Source organism: Somniosus microcephalus, chromosome 9 (genome assembly GCF_052327205.1).
Source record: "Somniosus microcephalus isolate GS21.2 chromosome 9, FLI_Smic_1.0, whole genome shotgun sequence".
NCBI classification, from domain to species: Eukaryota; Metazoa; Chordata; class Chondrichthyes; order Squaliformes; family Somniosidae; genus Somniosus; species Somniosus microcephalus.
In genome coordinates this window covers 126,619,677-126,642,965 of record NC_140995.1, presented here as the reverse complement: position 1 = coordinate 126,642,965, position 23,289 = coordinate 126,619,677, and the positions used below count along the sequence as shown (strand labels likewise).

At 49.5% G+C, this 23,289-nt stretch overlaps 1 protein-coding gene across 1 annotated transcript in view; it reads left to right on the top strand.

The window, feature by feature from the left end:
* Positions 1 to 23,289, top strand: part of l3mbtl3 (L3MBTL histone methyl-lysine binding protein 3) — a 236,328-nt gene that overhangs the window by 19,412 nt on the left and 193,627 nt on the right. Inside the window, exons 2-4 of the mRNA XM_085997143.1 lie at positions 3,542 to 3,692; positions 4,045 to 4,156; positions 18,210 to 18,366. Of these exons, the coding sequence (XP_085853269.1) occupies positions 3,576 to 3,692; positions 4,045 to 4,156; positions 18,210 to 18,366 (386 nt within the window). The 5' untranslated portion in view covers positions 3,542 to 3,575. The remainder of the gene's footprint in view (positions 1 to 3,541; positions 3,693 to 4,044; positions 4,157 to 18,209; positions 18,367 to 23,289) is intronic.

Below are 23,289 nucleotides of genomic sequence, written 5' to 3'. Positions count from 1 at the left end.
ATTCCACAGCTGCCATGGTGGGATTTAAACTCACGTCACCATATCATTAGCCCAGGCCTCTGGATTACTAGTACAGTAACATAACCACTATGCTACCATTCAAAACAAATCAATGAGGAATTTGTTAATGGCTTCTTGACGCCTCAGCTGGTTACTGGAGTGAGTAGCTGTGCCCTACAAGTCAGCAACATCCCAAATAGCATCCCTGGTCTGAACTGAGTTAGTTGATCTTAGCTGTAGTGGCAGTAAGACACAGCAATTAATTTCAGCATCAATGGGTTACAGAGGGGGAAAATTGGCTAAAGCTCCTGGATGTGCACTTTGTGGATGTTTGAAGAAAGGATTGGGCTCAGGTGTGACCCCTTCCCTCCCTACATGACTGATAGATGGCCAACACTCACTCACTAGTCTTACAAATGAAGAATTGTCACTTGGGTGAGGCATGGTTAGGCAGTAGGCTTCCTGATGCTATGTGGCTAGCATCACAGCTTTTATGTGATAGAGTAGATCTTCCCATCAGCCGTTCATGTATGAACACTTAACACACTTGTACTATATTTTTAATGTAGATTTTTGCACAGGTGTTAACTCATTTAAAGTAAAAGGCACAAATACCTACATAAAAATAGCGCACACTCCAATGTAATATGAGTGCGTTAAATGTCCATACCTGAAATTCAACAATCCGAGGAGCTACTCTACTAAACCATTGGTGGAGCATGAAGATTAAGATTTTTTAAGAAATATTTCAGATTCCTGGTTGCGAAAGCATTTCACCTTAAGTACTCACATTAATTTCATATTAAGCTCTCGCCTCTCGGCCACTCAAAACCTTTTCCTACGTCAGGAAGGGTCTACACCTGAAAAGTTATCTTATCTCTTCTTTCCACAGATTCTGACTGACTTGCTGCAGCATTCTCTTGTTTTTGACTACTATTTAAGTAGAGCAACTTAACTGAAAAGACTAGATACTAGTTTCGCGAGAAGTTAGCACTCAGCATTCTTGCCAAAATCCAGCGAGATGCTGATCTTATTATAAAGAACTGCTAAGGGAAGCATGTGCACTTTGGGTTTTGCATTAAAAGGAAGCCAAATAAAAGTGATGCCTGTTTGAAAACGGGGCCTTCTTTTCGAGCTGTACTCCCCTGTGGGATGGAACTGAATAACCTAATTCTGAAAGGGATTTTGGAAAAGTTTTTTTTTCATTTGTTTACCCCCCTAGCAAAGTTCTCAGAAGTTATTATTTGGTTTGTATTTATTTATCAGGCATGGGGGTGTCCCATTGCCCTGCCACTGTGTGCGCGATCTTGCCAGCCCTGGGGAGGCTGGCCTGGAGGCGGGACTGCCGGGAAAATGGCAGAATTTGGGGGCGGGTGCCCAACCCGCCTCCATGCCATCTTGCCAGGAGGCGGGTAGCCGTCCCGCGCCGGGTCCCGTTTCCTTGGAGGCGGGAAGGGAATACAGGCAGAAAATAGGATTACCTCCATTTTGCCCACAAAAGTGCGGGCTTCCCGAAGGCTCTGAAACCCGCCAGGGTCACCGAGGCGAGTAGTGGGTCGGAGGGGTTCAAAAGTGTGCTGTGGAGGTGAGTGATGGGTGCAAGTGTGGAGAGGTGAGTATCTGAGGTAAGTGCAAAGTGTTAGGAAAAGTGTACTTACCTTTGTTTCTTCCTGCAGGCTTCAATCGGTGGGTATGCGGAGAGTCTCGCACCTCTGCAATAGAGATGACAGATGGCCGTTGCATTCTCTAATGCCATCTAATTTCTGCAAAAGAAAGAGGTTTGATGAGGTCTTGAATTCAAGAACTCATCAAACTACAGAGAATGTCAGTGTTTGACAGCTTCACAGAGCTGTCAAACAATGACAATTCATCTGTCAAAAATCTTTTTTGACAGATGAAACATCATACGTTGACACTCTCTGTAACCGGCTTTCCCTTAATTGGCCGGCTAAGCCCGCTGGATGGGCTTAACAACGTCAATCAAGGGAAAATAGCGTGGGTTGGCCAGAAGTTGATGGAGGCGGGACGGAAACCCGACAAGTGGTAGTCCCGCCTCCAAAAGCTCCCCATTGGCAAAATCCAGCCCTGTATTTATGTTTCCTGGAGGAAGAGGAGGACGAACAAAGAAGGGATACCTGGCAGATCATGTTATACCAGAGACCCAGTTATATATAATCACCTGAAGTGATCGTACCTCAATATGTCTGTAGAACAGTGCCTCAGGAAGCTGCACTTCAGTAAAGAGGCTGCGACAGAGTTATGCCGCATGCTTCAAGCAGATCAATGCACAGTATTGTTAGTGGCAGTGAAGGTCACCACTGCCTTTAATTTCTATGTGTCAGAATCCTTCCAAGTGCCCACAAGAATATCGCCCGCATCTGCATGTCAGTGTCCACAGGTGTATACACCAGATCACTGTAACACTCTTCACTACGAGAGTCAGTCAACTGTTCTTCTCATGAACAGTCAGCAGCAGCGTGACTGCACAGTAAATTTCTATCACGCTGCAGGATTCCCTCTAGTCCAGGGAGTCATAGATGGAACACATGGGACTATGGGCGTCACCCACATTACTATGTCTTTGTGAACCATAAAGGATACAACTCCCTCAACGTGCAGCTGTATGTGACCATGAGCACAGAATAATGTATGCCAACGCCCTCTACTCTGGCAGGAGACACTCTCTGTCTTCAGTCTCTGGCAATTCAAGGGTGCCTACTTTATTTGAGTCTCAAAGAACATTGCAAGGTTGACAGCGAGGGAACAAGATACCCTTTGCAGCCATGATGCATGCCAAGATATCCTTTGCAGTGCTCCGACTGAGTATCTGGACAACTATATATATTGAGCCAGCAGGATCATAAGTATCCCAAGGACTTCTAAAACAATGTAATACAGTCCTAAGAATTTCACCCCAAGCCTACCCCTGCTCCCTCCCCCGTCTTTAGTCCTGAACTCCTGAATTGAAAGCTTTGGGTCCATCTACTGCATTCCCTCAGCCATTGTGGTTTCCTTGCCAGGCCAACCTGGCAGGAAGAGGAGCCTGGGCTAGCCCAAAGAGGCTCAGAAAGGTGAGTTAATTTTATTTTTGTTTGTTTACTTGTGGGCTCCACAAGGAAACCTTGGGCCTGCCCTGCCCCTCGGCTTCCCTCCCCCTCGCAAACCCTCTCCCAACCACTTGCGTGAGTGCTGGGAACCATTCCTTTGGATTCCTGGCACCCTCTGCCACCCGAAATCCCGCTCCCACCCACCGGCCGCCGGGTTCGGGCAGGAGACTGATGAGGCTTATCCAGATGAGGCCCGGGAGTTTAAATCTCCCAGGCTTCACGCTGCGGAGGGCCAGACGGTTTACCGTCCGCCTTGGCCCGCAGCTGCACAACTCCTGTCAAGGAGATAGAATCGGGGCTTAAAGGTGTGAAGAGGAATAATCATAATGGTTGAAATAAATAAACATTTGGTTAAAATGCATTATTTGGGTACAGTATTTCTGCTGCAGGTCATAATCGGATGTCATCCAAAGTTGTTTTTTCCCCTTCAATAGACATTTTGCTCAATTCACAACAGTAAGTTCAGCAATGGAGAAAGGCATTGTGAGTGACTGTGCCCCTGCTACTGGTAGCCAGGACTTTGATGTTTTCAGTGCTATGGACTGGAAGGATGGAATAGCTACACTTCCAGGGAGCGATTTAAAGGTAACATTTGAACAATTAATATCTAACTTTAGTCCAAAATTAGTATTAAAATTATTGAACCAAAATATGTTTTAGAAGCAAATTAGGAAATGATACATTTGCTACAAAGCGTGTGGATATATTCTATAATAAGAATATAATTTTTGTAGAAAGATTGCACAAGCTTATGACTGGTTGTTATCCTCTTATTTCATCATATCTACTGCTGATGTATATTGGCGGTTAGCTGTCACAAACGACTATGATTTGTCATGCTGGACAAAGTATTTTTCTGGATTGATCATAACTGTGTAGTTTGGGAATAGTAATAATACTGATTGATCTCAAATTATTACGTTTTCTTTGACTTCAGTTCAGAATAAACGAATTTGGTGCTTTGGAGATCATCACAGATGAAACAGAAGTAGAAAGGATAAAGAAGGCGACTGCAACAACAACATGGAGTGTGCCCACTGCACAAGAAGGTCAGCATAGCATTTTGGGATGAATTTCATGGTATTTTTTTGTGTGTGGTGTATGTGTGTATAAACATTTTACAAGATATCTTGAATTGTGTTTCTAAACGAATAATATTGGCCTGGAATTTGCGGCCAGCGGCGAAGTGAAGGCGTTCGCCGCTGGCCCCAGAGTAAGCTTCGCACAAAAATCTCGCGATCTCTGTGTCGAGAATTTGAGGTTTTCTGACATTCAATTCAAATCAATGGAGTGCAGTGGGAATCCCCTACTGTGAGCTGCTGTGATGTCAACAGGCTACCTAAGCAGCCAATCAAAACAGAATTCTCACAGACAGCGAACAAGGAACTGGGTAAGCTCTTAAAATTCTGACTTTTAAAAAATATTAGAGAGAGCAAAACCAAGATTAGGGCTCTCACATGGGGAAAAGGCAAACTTGAAATAAAGATGAACTTTAAAAAAAAATTTAACATTTTTTGAAAAGTTTCTTAATGTTAATTTTTTATTAATATGGATAAATTTCGCACTGCACAAAATTAAAATGAGTTTTTCAAGCCAATAACCTTTGCTTAGCATTTAATACACTATTAAAACCCCAGTTACACCTAATCGCTTATGTGTAACTTTTAGTGGGAAATTTAGCAGGGTAATTACTGCGGAAGAGCCTACGTTTTTGTCAGTTTCCCTGATTTGAGTGTTTACACTGATTGCCGGCTCTGTGGGGTGGTGGAGGGGTGCGGTAGTTGGACGGTGTTGGGGATGCGCGGGAGGCACAGTGCAGCCTGTGCCGGAGCAGTGAATGAGAATGACAGACCACAACTTCAAGTTGCAGTCAGTTTCAAAGGCAGAATGACGCTGAAATCTGCTAGTTCGACGTCATCCGGATCACAAATTCCGGGCCATTGTTCCTAACTGCTCTTTTTCAATATATTGATCTGTAATCCAAATTCCTGGACCGACTGAACTTTCTGGAGTTAAATATACTTCCTGCTTTTGTTGAATAAATTGTCATCTTTAATGCTAAACATGAACATTTATCCCTATACTGTATATGACTGAGCAGTAAAATCTTAACAGCAGTTGCCTTATTCATTGTGTAGTTTTAGTTTTACAATTTGTCATAGTTTTAGATTTTTTTTGGTCTTGTTTAACAGTGTTGCTCATTGACTATGTATGTGTAGGAAGTCCAATGAGCAAATTTGGTGGTAATGCTAAGGTATAGTTGGTGTTTTTAAGGCCATCCATCACCACACCTGACTGGACCACATCAAGTGCTATTGGGTCTCATTCTCCTCTGCCAAAACTGCCCACCAATCCAGGATCATCCTGGAGAGCAAAGATAATACAATCAACCACATCATCCTTCTTCAGTGCTTCTCCTCTGTTGTCCATCTCAGTGAGATTGCCCTTACTTGGTTCTACACTTACCCATCCAGTCCTAGTCAGAACATCTCCAGCAGTGGCTTCTCTTCCCACCCCACACCATTACCTCTGGATTCCCCCAAGGATCTATCCTTGGCCCCGGTCCTTTTTCTCATCTACATGCCTTCCTTTGGCGACATCATTTGCAGACATGAGGCCAGGTTCTATATGTACCCAGCTCTACCTCTCTACCACTTCTCTCGACCCATCACTGCCTCTGCGTAGTTGATGAGCTGCAATTTCCTCCAGTTGAACATTGAGAAGGCCGAAGCCATTGCCTTCAGCCCCCACCACGAACTCCATATCCTTGTCACCGATTCCATCCCCTCCCCGGCCACTTTCTCAGGTTGAACTAGACTGTTCTCAACCTTGGCTCCCTATTTGAGCTGAGCTGAGCTTCCAACCCTATGTTCATTCCACCATAAAGACCGCCTACTTCCACCTTTGAAAGACAGAAAGAACTTGCATTTCTATAGCACCTTTCATGATCTCAGGATGTCCCAAAGTACTTTACAGCCAATGAAGAACTTTTGAAGTGTAGTTGCTGTTGTAATGTAGAAACATTGCCCGTTTCCGCACCTGCCTCAGCTCATCTGTTGCCAAAATCCTCATTCAAGCCTTTGTCACTTCCAGACTCGTCTATTTCAATGCTGTCCTGGGTGGCTTCCCATCTTCCACCCTCGATAGACATCAGTTCATCCAAAATTCTGCTGCTGTATCCTATCTACACCAATTCCTGCTCATCCATCGTCCCTGTGCTCACTGAGCTACGTTGCAAAGGACCCCATGTCTCAAATTTAAAATTCTCACCCTCGCATTTAAATCCCTTCATGGCTTCACTTCTCCCAATCTCTGCAATCGCCTCCAGCGCTACAGCTCTCCCAAAACTCCGCATTCTCCTAACTCTGGCCTCTTGTGCATCCCCTGTAATGTATGTACCTTTAAGGGGGGAACTACTTTTTACAGCTCATGTATACTGTAGTACCAGCAGTGACCACACCTGTATATGACGCTGAGTAGTAATCTGTACAGATCAGTTGCAGTCTGAGCCACGTTGAGTAAACACCTATTGTACCGTTCTCCGCACTCTGTGTCTTCTTATACACGGACGTAACATTGGCGACGAGGCAGGTTCGAACCTACCTGCAACTCTGCATCACCTCCCGGGGATTCGTTCCTGGAGATCAGTGGATTGGAGGTCAAGGCCAGAGACTCGGGCGTCGACCACGGGCAACCGCCCAGTCATCCAGCAGAGACTCGAGAATTGCGGGGGAGGCTGTCGAGAGCCAGGCTTGGCTTTCCAGTCGAGGTGGTCCAGCGAAACGGGCTGGCAACAGGTAGTGCGCAGACCCTTCCCGGACAGCGGCGGGCTAGAGCCCGACCGAGTGGCACAGCGAAGGGCCGAGCAGCGCCGACGGGGGAGAGAGAGAGAGGGCAGAGCGCACAGGGCGCAGCCGGTGTTCAGGGGCCGAGCAGCATCGGAGAGAGGGAGAGAGAGACGCGCAGAAACCCGCGAGGCGCCGCCATTGCCACGAGGACCGCCGAGAGTGGCGTTGGCAGCAGCGCAGGAGAAGCGCGCGAAACCTACAGGGCGCCGCCATTGCCACGAGAACCGCCGGGAGCGGCGTCGGCAGCAGCGGGGGAGGAAGGAAAGCGCGGGAGATGCCATTTTAAGCCATTGGGAGACGCCATTTTAAACCACACCCAAAATGCCGAAGAGTGGCAGTATCACCGCATTTGACAATGAAGTCGAAGATTGGACTACATATGTCGAACGAATAGAGGTGTACTGCAAGGCAAATGGGGTGTCAGATGACAAGAAAGCGTCGGTATTGTTAAATTTAATGGGTGCAAAGACGTATGGTTTATTACGAAATCTAGTAACCCCAACGAAGCCAATGGAAAAGAGTTTTGAAGACATAGTAACGATACTAAAGGAACATTTAAACCCCACACCGCTGCTGATAGCAGAAAGATTCAAGTTTCACAAACGGAACCAGCATAAGGATGAAAGCAATGCTGATTATTTAACAGAACTGCGCAAACTATCGAAACACTGCCAGTTTGGAGCGGGACTGACAGATGCCTTAAGGGATAAGTTTGTGTGTGGGCTTCAAAGTGAAGGAACCCAGAAATGGCTTTTATCTGAAAAGGACCTTACGCTAGAAAAGGCTTTCAGCATTGCGGTATCATATGAAGCGGCAGCACGGGGCGCTGCAGAGATACAACAGAGACCACAAGAATATGGCACAAACGAAATGTCATATGGAACAGAGAAGTGCTATCGCTGCGGCAGAACAACACACGACCAGAATGATTGCTGGTTCAAAGACAAAGTGTGCAGACAGTGTGGAAAAGTAGGACACATAGCACGAGTCTGCAGGTCGGGAAAGAAAACCAGCAATAAGAAACCTACCAAAGGAAAGTACCAGAAGGTACATAAGATGACGGAGAATAGTTCAGACAAACAAAAGAGTGATAACGACTCCGAAAGCAGGGAACTGAGTTGTCTGAAACTACATAATGTGATCACAACGGAGGATCACCGAACCATTTGGGTCACTCTCAAGATAGCAGGAGTCCAGGTAAAGATGGAATTGGACACAGGATCAGCCCTAACAGTCATAAACCGATGGGACTACGAGCGGCTATTCTCACACGTACCCTTGAGAGACACAAAAATTATTTTGAAGACGTACATGGGGCAAAAAGTCTACCCCAAAGGAAAAATAAGGGTGACCGTTATATATAACGGTAAGGAAACACCAAAACTAGACCTGTATGTATTGCAAGATGGAGGACCACCATTACTGGGACGTGAATGGATCCGGAAAATACAACTGGATTGGCATTCCATACAGGCACTGACTGTGGCTGACAAAAAGGATGACGACGTCACACCTGGGCGACTGTCAAAGATCCTAACTGATGCGAAAGAAGTGTTCCAGCAAGGACTCGGAACACTAAAAGGCATGACAGCGATGATTAAAATTGAAGAAAACGCAAGCCCAAAATTTTTTAAGGCCAGACCGGTACCTTATGCGATCTGCCCAGCCGTCGAAGCAGAGCTGGAGAGTCTGGAACGTTCAGGTGTACTGTCCAAGGTAGACTGGAGCGAGTGGGCTACACCCATCGTCCCTGTGATGAAAAAGTCGTTGAGCAGCACGCCTGGGGAACCAAGGAAGGTTCGCATCTGTGGGGACTTTAAGGTAACAGTGAACCCGGTCCTTCACACCGTACAATATCCACTTCCGCGGATTGAAGATATTTTCGCCTTGCTATCTGGAGGGAAACGCTTCACGAAGATTAATCTGGCCCAGGCGTATCTGCAAATGGAGGTAGAAGAAGCATCAAAAAAATACCTCACAATCAACACCCATAAAGGTCTCTACCAATACAACTGGCTGGTATTCGGGGTAGCATCAGCTCCGGCTATTTGGCAGAGGGCAATGGAACAAGTCCTGCAAGGGATCCCAGGGATCCAGTGTTATTTGGACGACATCCTGGTCACGGGCAAAAATGACAGTGATCACCTTGCCAACCTGGAGCAGGTGCTCACTAGATTGCAGGAATATGGGCTCCGAGCTAACCGCCCCAAATGCGAGTTTTTTAGAAAACAGATCTCGTATTGTGGCCACGTTATCGATAAAGAGGGGTTACATAAGTCCCCAGAGAAGATTGAGGCAGTAGTCAAGGCTCCAGCACCGGAAAATGTGTCACAACTGAGGTCGTTCCTCGGGCTGGTAAACTACTACCATAAGTTCTTGCCAAATTTGTCTACAATACTACACCCACTGAGCACCCTACTGCAAACTGGGGTGCCATGGAAGTGGAGTGACAAATGTAGACGAGCTTTCCAGAAGAGCAAAACACTAATCACATCGAAAGAGGTATTGGCCCATTACAACCCAGCATTACCAATTCGGTTGGCATGTGATGCGTCACCCTACGGCATTGGAGCGGTGCTGTCGCACAAATTCTCGGACGGCTCAGAGAGGCCAATAGCCTTTGCGTCATGATCACTAACCTCAGCCGAGCGTAACTACGCCCAGATTGACCGGGAGGCCCTCAGCCTAGTGTGGGGAGTGAAAAAGTTCAATCACTATCTGCACGGGCAGAAATTCACCTTGCTGACTGATCACCAGCCTCTTGTCTCCATTTTTAATCCGAAGAAGGGCGTTCCGGTGATGACTGCGCAACGACAACAAAGCTGGTCACTTTTTCTTGGGGCGCACCACTATGAGATTGAATATAAGGGCACGAAACAGCATGGAAATGCTGATGGGCTATCACGCCTGCCACTGCCTACTACGGAGGAAGCACCAGCAGTGGATCCTGTCGAAATATTCCATTCGACTATAGTTGAATACCTACCGGTAACTAACGCTTGTATCGAAAAGGAAACCTGAAATGACCCGACACTGTCTCGAGTATATGATTTGACGGTGAAGGGATGGCCAGCACATGGCGACTCACTGTTGCCAGCATTCTCGACAAGGAGAGAACAGCTGTCAGTGTGCCGGGGGACCTTGATGTGTGGATCCCGAGTGGTAATTCCACCCAAGTTAAGGGATAGAGTGCTCAATGAGCTTCATGAGGGTCATCTGGGAGGGGTAAAAATGAAAAGCCTAGCCAGGGCTTATGTGTGGTGGCCGGGAATCGATAAACAAATCGAGGACCTGACCAAGAGCTGCGCAGGATGCCAGAAAGTCCAAAATGCACCACCACAGGCCCCTCTACACCCATGGGAGTGGCCCTCATCTCCATGGCAACGGGTGCATATTGATTTTGCTGGTCCATTCATGGACTCAATGTTTTTAATAGCCGTGGATGCGCACTCGAAATGGCCTGAGGTGATCAAAATGTCCTCCACCACCACGGAGAAAACTATTGCAGTCCTACGGACCATTTTTGCCAGGAATGGCTTGCCAGAACAGATTTGCTCCGACAACGGACCACAGTTTGTGTCCGAAGAGTTCCGGAGGTTCTTGAAAAAGAATGGGGTAAGGCATTACACATCCGCCCCGTATCATCCAGCCACAAATGGATTGGCTGAGAGGTTCGTACAAACCTTTAAGAAGGCAATAAAGGCTATGTACAATGACAACATTCCGCTGCAGCACAAGGTGGACAATTTCCTGTTCGCCTACCGGAATGCGACACATGCAGTCACCAACCAGGCCCCAGCCATGATGTTCTTTAACCGAAGGTTAAGATCTCGCCTGGATTTGCTCAGACCAAACGTACGAAGAGATGTTGAGAGTAAGCAATTCCAGCACACCCATGAGAAGCCAACAAGGAGCTTCAATGTAGGGCAACCAGTCTTGGCCCGCGACTACCGAACAGAAAAATGGCAGCCAGGAACGATATGCACACGGCAGGGCCCACTAATGTACACAGTGGACGTTGGGGAGAGCATCGTGAGACGCCATGCTGACCAGATCCTAGAGTCACAGGAACAAGTCAACCCCATGCCTCGGCCATACGTACCTGGTGATGAACCCGACGTACAGGTAGCATCTACCCCAGAAACAGTAGCATCGGAAGCTGATGAACCAACCGACGACAGGGGGCCAGAATCGCCTCCGCACCAAGAGCAAGACACTTGGGAAAGGCGCTATCCAGAAAGGATCAGGAAGCCTCCCCAAAGACTGAATTTATAAATAGACTATTTTCAGCTAATGTTGCATGTTAAAAGTGTTAATTGTAATTAGTTTGATATTTAATTGTTAAATGAGTGTTATGGTACTGTTAATCTAAAAGGGGAGGAATTGTAATGTATGTACCTTTTTTAAGGGGGGGAACTACTTTTTACAGCTCATGTATAAAGTAGTACCGGCAGTGACCACACCTGTATATAACGCTGAGTAGTAATCTGTACAGATCAGTTGCAGTCTGAGCCACGTTGAGTAAACACCTATTGTACCGTTCTCCGCAGTCTGTGTCTTCTTATACACGGACATAACATCCCCGACTCCCTTTACCCCAGCATTGGTGGCCGTGCCTTCAGCCGTCTAGGCCCTATGTTCTGGAATTCCCTGCCAATCCCCTCCTCCTCCTTTAAGAGATCTTTAAAATGCACCTCTTTGATTACGTTTTTGGTCACCCCTCCTAATATCTTTGGCTCAGTATCCATTTTTGCCTGATTACATTTCTGTAACGCTTCTTTTACTATGTTAAAAGCGCTATATAAGTGCAAGTTGTTTCATCAAGAAGATTAGGGAACTTGTCGAGGTTTTTTGGCAAATTCTGAATATTAGTCAACAAACATTTGCCACTAAAATCTGCCACTTGTGTTTACACTTCTTCAACAAATTGTGGCAATTGTTTGTTAATCTAAGAGATTGGGCCAGAAATTCGGGTCGGAGGCTTCCCGCGGGTGCAAGCCCCCGACCTGCACTTACCTAGCGCGCTGGCCGTTGAGCTGTGGGCCCGCGTGGGATTCCGATCCTGGGCCTCCTCCAGCTGCCGGTGTGCAGTGCTTGCGTATCCCAGGGGCACAGTTAGTTTGAAGCATCCCCTGGGATGACGTGGGCCATGGAGAGCCAATCGTAACAGGGAATCTCTATTCATAGATTTGACAGGAAGACCTGTTAAATCTATGAATAGAGATCAGCTCCAAAACCTAACTAAAACTTCAAATAATTTTTTTTTTTAAATCACATTTTTAAAATAATTATAAATTACATAAAATAACTATTTTAAACAATAATTTAAATTTGTGAAAAAATGAATTACAGTTTTTAACGGGTCTAAAAATAAACTTATCTTTCTTTAAAGTATTTAAAAATAATAAACCTGTGGAAACATTTTTTAATTTTACTTAATTCACCACTTACCTTATTAAAAGCAGGCCTTGCGACTGCTTTTTAAACGCGCAGCTGCTGGAGACTTACCCTCTCAGAGAAACCTGTTTAAAAAAAAAAACAAAAAAAAACAACAACCTGAAGTTCCAGGCGTAGGCGCTGCCTCTCTGGTGCACACGTTCGACCTGTGAACCCCTTCCTTCAAGGGAACGGAAGTTCCGGTTTCCAGCGCATGCGCAGTGCATGCACGAAACCGGCACTTTTCTTGGCTCTACGCGTGAGTACACAGTGCGTGCTCACCTGTGGGGACCCGAATTTCTGGCCCAATATTGGGCTCAATTTTAACTCAGCCGTCAGGCGGGCTTTGAGGCGTGTGGGGGGTTAAAATCGTAAAACCTGGGGTTGGGACCCCCCGCCTGGTTCCCGACACCTAGCTATTTTAACCCAGGCGTGTCTGATGGTCCTGAATCAGTCCCGCCTGCAACAGGCGGGACTGGTCTTTAGGGCCCTTAAACAGCACTAATTGGCCTTTGTAATCCCATTTTAACAGGCTCGTGCCTGTTTAACCCTTTTCCCACGTAAAACACGCCTGGTGGAGATCATGCGTGAAACCTGGCGTGAGCACTATTGGCTTGCTGACTATCAGCTGCAGATCAACCATTAAAGAGGAGATTTGATCAGTCATCATTTGCAGCTGGTGGCAGGACTTTGTTGTCTCAGGCCTGGGGCAACTTTTACCAGGCTTAACCACACCTGTGGAAGGTTGAAACCTCACACACTTCTCCAGTGTGACCTCCTGCGAAAGTCCTCTCGCCACCCTCACTCAGCGCTTCCTCAACGGAGGCATCTACCAGAAGCATGGGAGGCCTTTTTTTCCTTCCCTTCTTGGGATTAGAGGACCTCCAGCACCAGGCGCGGCAGCAGCAGAACCAGGAACAACAGCAGCACCAGCAACAGCAGCAGCAGCAGCAGCGCCAGGCTGCTGCTCACCCACCTGAGGCAGCACAGGCCAGAAGGGGCCAGCGCATGGAAGCCCGACAGCGCAGGAGATACCCCCCAAACAGGTCTACAGACACAGGGTCAGCTACCTCAACATGACTGAGCAGCAGTGCCAAAGGCGGCTCCGACTTTCGAGACAGGTAGTGACTGACATCTGCGCAATGATACAGCAAGACCTGCTGCCCAGAGGACCAGGTGGACACTCCTTACCAGTGGCCATCAAAGATTCCACTGCACTCAACTTTTTTGCCTCAGGCTCATTCCCATCAGCGGCATCTCCCAGTCGGCTGCACACACTTGCATCACGCAGGTAACCGATGCACTCTTTGCCCTCGCGCACAATCACATCCATTTCACCAGGGATCGCGCAAATGTGACGGCGCGAGCGGTTGGATTAGCTCATCTGGCAGACTTTCCAAGGGTGCAGGGCGTCATTGACTGCACACATGTGGCCCTTAGGGCACCCCATTGCAATCCAGGTATTTTTGTCAACCGCAAGGGCTTCCACTCCCTTAACGTTCAGCTGGTGTGTGACCACAAGAAGGAGATTTTGCATGTTTGTGCCAAGTACCTTGGCAGTTGCCATGACTCCTTCATATTGCGCCAGTCTAGTGTGCCTCCGCTATTCAGGCCGCCAGACCAACTTCACGGATGGCTACTTGGAGACAAGGGCTATCCCCTGAGGACTTGGCTAATGACGCCGGTGAGGAGGCTAGCCAACAAAGCTGAGGAGCGCTACAACTCCAGCCACATTTCCAGCAGATCCATAATTGAGCAAACCATCGGCTTGCTGAAGATGCGCTTCAGATGCCTGGATAGATCAGGTGGAGCCCTACAGTACTCAGCAGCCAGGGTCTCCAGAATCATCGTGGTTTGCTGTGCACTCCACAACATGGCACAGCGTTGTGGCTTGCAGATTCCTGAGGACCAAGTGGTTCCTCACATACCCTCCTCAGATGATGAAGAGGAGGAGGAGGAGGGCAACAAACGAGCATCCTGCAGAGGCCCATCAACCAGCGGCAGCATTATGCGAGAACATTGCTGCCCGGGATGCAAGGAACGCACTCATCCTGGCCAGATTTGCTTAGCCTAGTAAATCAAACTCTTTTGCCTCGCAGCTTCTTACCTGAGCATCGACAATGGCCAAACCCTGCGGTTTCCGAGCTATTTGACCAGCATCCTGACAACTGCAAGTAATCCTAAGCCCTCGATGTGAAAGCCCCATTCGCGAAATGACACACGCCAGAACTGCAGCAGTTGCCATCAGAATTTTTATGCAAAACAAACAACTGATGGCATTTTTACAAAATACACAACATTTCACCCAAGTGACTACCCTTGTGACTATTTGTGCTTTATTTTCCTCTTACGCATGCTCCTACGTAGTGGTTCCCCTGTGGCTTCAACAGATGTGGAGGCCCCTTGCTCACTTTCCTGCTGCTCCTGTCTCGACACCTTTGGCGGGCGTGCTCTGGGGTGGCGAGCCTGTGAGGGCTCGTCAGCAGTTTGCTGCTCCTGCGGCTGTGCAGGAGTTGAGACGTCTATCTCAGTTGGGTGTGGACTCCGACGGGGCTCTGACCGAGGGCTCTGCAGTGGCATGGAAGTGTGAGCGCTTGGAGAGGAGCCCCCACTTCCTTGAAGTCTGCCACCAACCTCCCTCTCATGGGTCAGGTCCCCCTCAGTGCCTGCAAGTGGCTTCAGAGTACTTTGCTGCACATCAGGGGGGCCATGGGGACCCGTATCTGAAATGGCAGTCCTACTCAGAAGGACTTCCATGAAGGTCTGGTTTCTCTGTTCAATAGATGCCCATCGCTCCTCAAGAGATGTCATTCTATTCTGAACACTCACCATGTTTTCCATACCCTGGCGACTAAGCTCCTCCATGGCCGTAGCCCTCCTCTCCTCTACCATAGCCCTCCTCTCCTCTACCGTAGCCATCCTCTCCTCTACGGTAGCCAGCTTTACCACGGAGGTAGCAATCATTTCCATGTAGGTTGCCATCCTTTCCGTGTTGAAGCGTTCATGCGCCACTAACTCCACAAAGGCTCTGCTCATGTTCGCTATGGATTCCTCCATTCGCTCCACACTCGCAGCGACCCTGGAGACAAAACCTGCCAGAGACTCCTGCATCTGTGCATGGAGTTCTATCACCTCTGATCTTACGGATGGACCCAGAGGCAGAGTGTCCACATGCAGCTGAGCCGAGCTGGCAGAGTCCTGCGCCCTCCGACGAGGACTCTCCACTGCTGTCCCTGTCTCCACAATCTGCTGATGCTCACTTGTGAGCTGTGATACACCAGGTGACAACTCTACTCTATGTTCCGAAGGTCCCACCGAGGTGTGAGTGTCTGCGCTGGTGCTGGGTGTGCTTATTTCTGCTGATGCTGCGCCCTCAGAGGTTGCAGATTCCTCTGAGGAGTCTGGCATCTCGGGCCCTTTCTCCTGCACAGTGGAGACGGGGGCTCTCGATGGTCCTGTGGGGGAGTCAAGGAATAAGTTAGAGATGTGATGTCAAGGTTACATGCACATTGCATTTTGCAGATGATCATAAGTCCATATGATGTAGCTTCAGAATCATTATCAGCGACTTATGCAATACCAATGAGAGAGATGGACAACTATTCTGTCACCAGCTTGCAGGGATGCACCTGTCTGTCCTTCCCCAACTTCCGCATCTCTGTCAGCCCCGACAATCTCCAGGACGGCTTCCTCCCAGGGGGTGAGATGGGCCAATGAGGGTGGCCCTCCTCCTGTCCTGGCTCGCTCTCTCCTGTTGTGAGCTCTCTTTTCCTGCAATGAGGGAGACAAGTGGAGGTTGAGTGAGAATGAAGGAGTGAGTGCAGAGATTGCATAGCATAGATACTTAGAAGGAGACAAAGATGGTGTGAGGTTGCAAGACCAAGGGCCCTCCCTGTGTGTTGTCAGTTGTGTTCAAAGCATCAGAGTGAGAGGGAGTGTGAGGGCTGCATGGTCGAATAGTTAGGTGAATGTGAGCATCGAGAGAGAGGGAATGGCTAAGGGTGCATGGATGTGAGTGTCAAGTGGGATGTAGAGGAAGAGATTGCTAAAGCTGAGTGCTGGTGAGGAAAGGCAATGGGGATCAGATTGAGGGTGATGGAAACTTCATACTTACTTTTCCAGTGCGATAAAGGTCATGGAATCTTTTCCTGCACTGCATCCAGGTGCGCCGTGTGAGCCCCAAGGAGTTGACTTCCCCAGCCACCTGTAGCTACACAGCCTTGGTCTGACTGGGAGGCCTCTTCCTCCCTGAAGAAGGGAACATGATCTCCCTGTGGGCCCTAGCACCATCCAGCAATGCCTGGAGTGAAGCCTCATCAAATTTTGGGGCAGCTCTTGCCCTCCCGCTAGCCATTGCTCCTGCAAGCTCCTGTGCCATCTTAATGGTAAAGTTTGGAAGCCTGCAGAAGATGCAAGGCTTGCTCTGGACCTTAAAAGCAGCAGCAATGATGACGTCATATTCTGCGACTTTCTGACTGGAAATACTCAATTGCCAAGGGTTCCCACACGTTGGGAATCAATTGGCCAATTGAGTTAAAATTGCATCAATCTCACAGACCCATTTAGATTCGTGTGGGAAACACTAAGGGGGAAAAATTCAGTTGGTAGCGCCTCCCGTTGGCGCCTTAAGAGGGCGCTAAGTGGGGCGCAAACCCACTAATGCCCGGGCGCGGCACTGCCCACGCCTCCCGCAAAATTCAGCGGGAGGTTAGTGGTGGCCTAACTGGTAGCGCCATGCGGCGCTGCGCTGCTGGCGATGATGTCATTGGTGTGCGCAGCGCCCAGCTCGCGCCCCGGCCACGATCCTTGGGAGCGCCCCCTGATTTACCACCGGACGCTATGTCCGACGGGGTCAGGGGGGCGTACCTGCGGCCGGGGAGGCGCAATTTAAAGGCGAGGTGCTGGGTGGCCATTTTTGTTACTGGCCGCCTGCCAGCACCTGCCTGCGCTCCCGTCCCAGACCTCCTGAACCACCCCCCCCCCCCCCCCACCGCGGACTCGCACCGTGCCAAGAAGGAGGTGGGGCGCTTCCAGTAGCCTCAATTGGAGCGCTACTCAATTTTTAGCCCTAAATTCGGGGAACCCGACAATTCCCCGCACCCAAGTTAAAATTGACCCCATTATGTTTGTCTGTGGGTTTCTTGGCTTCATGCACAAGGTAGATACCAGAACATTACAGAATAAGTTGATATTCCAAAGTTTCATGACCACACATCACTAATCATCACAATATTGATTAGATCTAAATGCACTGGTATATGAATTTGCCCCTCATTCTTTCTCCTTTCTTCCCAGTCTCTCTCGCACGTTGGGATACAGTACCATAGACATCAGCAGCACTCTGGTACCTTATCTGAGTGATGTAGATACTGAGAGTTGACAAGCTACTGACAGTCGAGCTTGATTCTGTCCTCACCCTGTGTCCACAGGGTAGATCGTTATGATCAGGAATACTGGTTTCCCTATTAAGGGACAATGAGGCCAATTGTAGGCTTTCTTCAGCGTCACAGCTAACTCAGCACATTTCTGGAATTAAACCTGACACTTTCCCGATGCGTATGGTTGAATAACACCTACATAGTGCATTTACCCACATTTCATTGTCTTAAAATTTAAATATATTGACTAGCTTTACTGTAGCTGACAAAGAAACCAACTTATTGATTTAATGTAAATAAAGCAGTGAAACTTCATTTAAAATGAAAACTATGTCTGTAATTAAATCCTGTAGATGTGTAGTTTATAAAATTTATAAGTATATTCTTGTGATAATATTTTGTGTTCCCAAAATTAATAAACACTGTATTTTGCCATTTAGTTCTATCTAGAAATCCCATCCCATCAAACACAGAGGAGCCACCCAGTATGGATGGTATACTTTGCTGTGAGAATTGCGGTCATTATGGGACGACTGAGGAGTTTAGTCGCGGGAGTAAATTTTGCAGTGACAAGTGTGTGCAGCAGGCAAAGGAAAAGTAAGTGCTAAACATTTTTTGATATGGTTTACTTGTGCAATAATGAGGATTTGTTTTGTGATCCAGCAACACAAAAGTAGGAGTTTTGAGAAACTATAAAAGACTTCAGGAAGACATAGACAGGTTAGCGGAATGGGCAGACAGATGGCGGATTCAATTTAATATGGAGAAGTGTGATGTATAATGGAATTGATATACCTATCAATTTATCCAATGAAAAGCGACGAGTTAAGAAAATAACTATAGGTTTTTATTGGCTAAATAACAGAGCCCACCCTCGTGGGTGATCGGATCCAACAAGGAGGAATACCAGCCAGTCGACCACCTTTATACCTGGGCAGGTAGGTGGAGCCGTGGGCGGAGTCAGCAGTGGTCAGCCCAGGTATAACAGCGTGACAAGAGGCGACCTCATATAGTGATACAACAGTGTGAACAGTGATAACCATAGAGTAACGATATAACAGTGATAACTATAGTGTAACGATAGTGAACGATAAAAGTGGTTTACCACATTCACCCCTTGTTTAGATTTGAGTCCGGCGGGGTGAAGTGTACTACCAGTTCTGGTATGTCAGTCTGTCCGGAGGCCTCGTAAGCCTTTCTGATCGTCGCAGCGGCGGTGTTGCATTATCCGGTGTTAATGCTTGTGTCTGCGTGGTCGGCGAAGGCTCGTGGGGTTCCGGCATGCCGTCTACCTCGGGTGGCATTGGGGGGGTGGGGGGGGGGGTGCTGTGTAACGGTGGTGTCTCAGGAGTGCCCGAGGGTGCGAGGTCTCGTAAGGAGACTGTGTCCTCCCGCCCGTCTGGGTATGCCACATAGGCGTACTGGGGGTTGGCGTGCAGGAGGTTCACCCTCTCGACCAGGGAGTCCGTTTTATGGGCCCTCACGTGCTTTCGCAGCAGGACGGGCCCCGGGGAGGTCAGCCAGGTTGGTAGCGTGGTTCCTGTAGTCGACTTCCTGGGGAAAACAAACATTCGTTCATGGTGGGTGGCGTTAATGGCAGTGCACAGTAGTGACCGGATGGAGTGCAGCGCTGCCGGGAGGACTTCCTGCCAGCGGGAAGTTGGGAGGCCCTTAGACTTTAAGGCTAAGAGGACGGCCTTCCATACCGTCGCGTTCTCTCTTTCCACCTGCCCGTTCCCTCGGGGGTTGTAGCTGGTGGTCCTGCTTGCAGCGATACCTCTCGCTAGTAGGAACTGACGGAGTTCCTCGCTCATGAAGGAGGAGCCCCGGTCACTATGTATATAGTTTGGGAACCCGGACAAGGCGAAGAGGTCGTTCAGGCATTTAATGACCGTGGTACTGGTCATGTCTGGGCAGGGGAAGGCAAAGGGGAAACGAGAGTACTCATCAACAATGTTGAGGAAGTACACATTGCGGTCAGAGGACGGGAGGGGCCCCTTTAAAGTCGATGCTCAGGCGCTCGAAGGGGCGGGTGGCCTTGATCAGGCTTGCTCTGTCCGGCCTAAAGAAGTGCGGTTTGCACTCGGCACAGGTCTGGCAGTTCCTGGTCATGGTCCTGACCACCTCGATGGAGTAGGGCAGGTTGCGGGCCTTAATGAAGTGGTAAAGTCTGGTGACTCCGGGGTGGCAGAGGTCGTTGTGGAGGGTCTGAAGTCTATCACTTTGCGCGCTGGCGTATGTAATTCGTGAAAGAGCATCAGGGGGTTCGTTCAGCTTACCTGGCCGGTACAAGATATCATAATCATAGGTGGAGAGCTCGATTCTCCACCTCAAGATCTTGTCATTCTTGATTTTGCCCCTCAGCTTGTTATTAAACATAAAAGCGACCGAACGCTGGTCGGTGAGGAGGGTAAATCGTTTGCCTGCCAGGTAATGCCTCCAGCGTCGTACCGCCTCCACAATCGCCTGGGCCTCCTTCTCGACCGACGAGTGTCGGATCTCAGGGCCCTGTAGGGTCCTTGAGAAGAAGGCCACCGGTCTCCCCTCCTGGTTAAGGGTAGCGGCTAGGGCGAAGTCGGATGCATCGCTCTCCACTTGGAAGGGGATGGACTCGTCCACTGCGTGCATTGTGGCCTTGGCAATGTCTCCCTTAATGAGAGAGAAGGCTGCGCACGCTTCCTCCGTAAGGGGGAAGGATGTGGACTTCATGAGGGGTCTGGCTTTGTCCGCATAATTGGGCACCCATTGGGCATAGTAGGCGAAGAGCCCCAGGGTTCTCTTTAGTGCCTTTGGACAGTGGGGGAGGGGTAGCTCCATGAGGGGGCGCATTCTTTCGGGGTCGGGGCCGATGACTCCGTTCCCTACTACACAGCCGAGGATGGCAAGGCGCGAGGTGTTAAACACACATTTCTCCTTATTGTAGGTGAGGTTCAGCCGTTGGGCCGTACGGAGGAATCTCTCCAGATTAACATCATGGTCCTGCCGGTCGCGGCCGCAGATGGTGACGTTATCTAGGTAGGGGAATGTGGCATGCAGCCCGTTCTGGTCAACCATCCGGTCCATCTCCCTTTGGAAGACCGAAACCCCGTTGGTGACGCCGAAGGGAACCCTAAGGAAGTGGTAGAGGCGGCCATTCGCCTCGAAGGCGGTATACTGGCGGTCCTCAGGGCGGATAGGGAGTTGGTGGTAGGCCGACTTAAGGTCGATGGTCGAGAATACTCGGTATTGTGCGATCTGATTGACCATATCAGATATGCGGGGAAGGGGGTATGCGTCCAGCTGGGTGTACCTGTTTATGGTCTGGCTGTAGTCGATGACCAGGCGGTTTTTATTGCCGGTCTTAACAACCACGACCTGGGCACGCCAGGGGCTGGTGCTCCCCTCGATGATGCCCTCCTTCAGGAGACGCTGCACCTCGGAGCTAATGAAAGCTCTGTCCCCGGCGCTGTACCGCCTGCTCTTGGTAGCGACGGGTTTGCAGTCGGGGGTGAGGTTAGCGAACAGGGAAGGTGGCGGGACCTTGAGGGTGGATAGGCCGCAGGTGTTACGCGGTGGGCGGTTTAAAATCTGTTGGTTGTCGACTGTGAGTGGGGGGAGGGGTCCGCCGTATGCTAGCGTGACGCTTTGGAGGTGGGATTGGAAGTCTAGACCTAGTAGGACGGCAGTGCATAGCTGGGGCAGGACGAGGAGTTTAAAATTTTTATACTCCGTGCCCTTAACCGACAGGGTCACAACACAGTAGCCGCTGATGTCTGTGGCGTGGGACCTTGATGCCATCGAGATCCGGTTGCGCATTGGCCGGACAGTGAGGGAGTAGTGGCTCACCGTGTCTGGGTGGATGAAACTCTCCGTGCTTCCGCTGTTGAACAGGCAGGTCGTGGCGTGGCCGTTTACTTTGATGTCCATCATGGACTTGGACAGGTGGTGCGGGCGGGCTTGGTCCAGTGTGACGGAGGCTAGTGTATAGCTGAGCGAGTTGCTGTCGTTTGCGGGTGAGGCGGTGGTCGGGTCTGGAGGCACGGTGGCGGTCGAGCGTGGTGGGTAAAATGGCGGCGCCCACGAGGTTGGACAAAATGGCGGAGAAGATGGCTGCCCCCACAACTCACATGAGGCACTGCTGGTGTCGGTTGCCTGGATCAAAGATGGCCGCCCCATGACTCACATGTGGGGATGCTGGCCTCTGTGGCCTTGATGGAAGATGGCCGCTCCCACAGCTCGCATGGGGCACTGTTGATCTCCCTCTGCAGGCCTTTGCAAAGTGGCCTTTCTTCAGGCAGCTCGAGCAGGTCGCGTTTCTGGCTGGGCAGCGCGCCCTCGGGTGTTTCGCCTGGCCGCAGAAGAAGCAGCCGGTGGCCCGATCGCGGGGATCCGATGTCGCAGCCGGTACCGGGGGTGGCGGTCCCGATCGGGTCCGGGACGCCGACACTGAGGTAGGTCCCAGGGGGGGTGCTGCGGGGGGTATTGCGGTCGGGGTCGGTCCCGAGTCCCAGGATCGCAAATTACAGTACCTGGAATATGCCTCGAGGTCCCGATGGGCCACTTCTAGGGGGCGAGCGAGGGCTGCAGCTTTGTCCAGGTCGAGGTCCTTTGCTTCAGGCAGTCTTTGCCGTGAGTAGTCGGACCGCAGGCCTTTCACGAAGGCATCGCGGACATTGTCTTCAGTATTTTCTGCCGCCGTTACCGCTTTAAAGTTACAGTCCCTGCCGAGTGCTTGTAGCGCCTGTAAAAATTCATCTACAGACTCTCCTGGCTGTTGCGGGCGGGATCTTAGGAGGTGTCTGGCATACATGGAATTTACCGGGCTCTGGTACTGTCGTTTCAGCCGGTTGATGGCGTCCTCGTATGTTTTAAGGTCCCGGATGAGTGCGAATACTTTAGGGCTTACTTGGGCGGTCAGAACTCTTAGCTTGGATTTCTGAGGCACGCCGGATTCTCCCAGGCAGGACTCGAAACAGCTCAGCCAGTGTTCGAAGTCGAGGGCTGAGTTTGCTGCCTGTGGGTTTAGATCCAGGTACGGTGGTCGGAGGGCTCGCAGCCAAGCCGGCTGCTGTGGCTGTTGTAGCTGGGCGTCTGGCTGGTCGTTTGGCTGCTCGTCTGGCTGCTCGTTTGGCTGCTCAAGTAACGACATTTTAAAATTTAGCCAATAAAATTGATATACCTATCAATTTATCCAATGAAAAGCGACGAGTTAAGAAAGTAACTATAGGTTTTTATTGGCTAAATAACAGAGCCCACCCTCGTGGGTGATCGGATCCAACAAGGAGGAATACCAGCCAGTTGACCACCTTTATACCTGGGCAGGTAGGTGGAGCCGTGGGCGGAGTCAGCAGTGGTCAGCCCAGGTATAACAGCGTGACAAGAGGCGACCTCGTATAGTGATACAACAGTGTGAACAGTGATAACCATAGAGTAACGATATAACAGTGATAACTATAGTGTAACGATAGTGAACGATAAAAGTGGTTTACCACAGGAATATGGCGGGCAAGACCAGGCTGCACAGGCACACTCTCCAGCAGC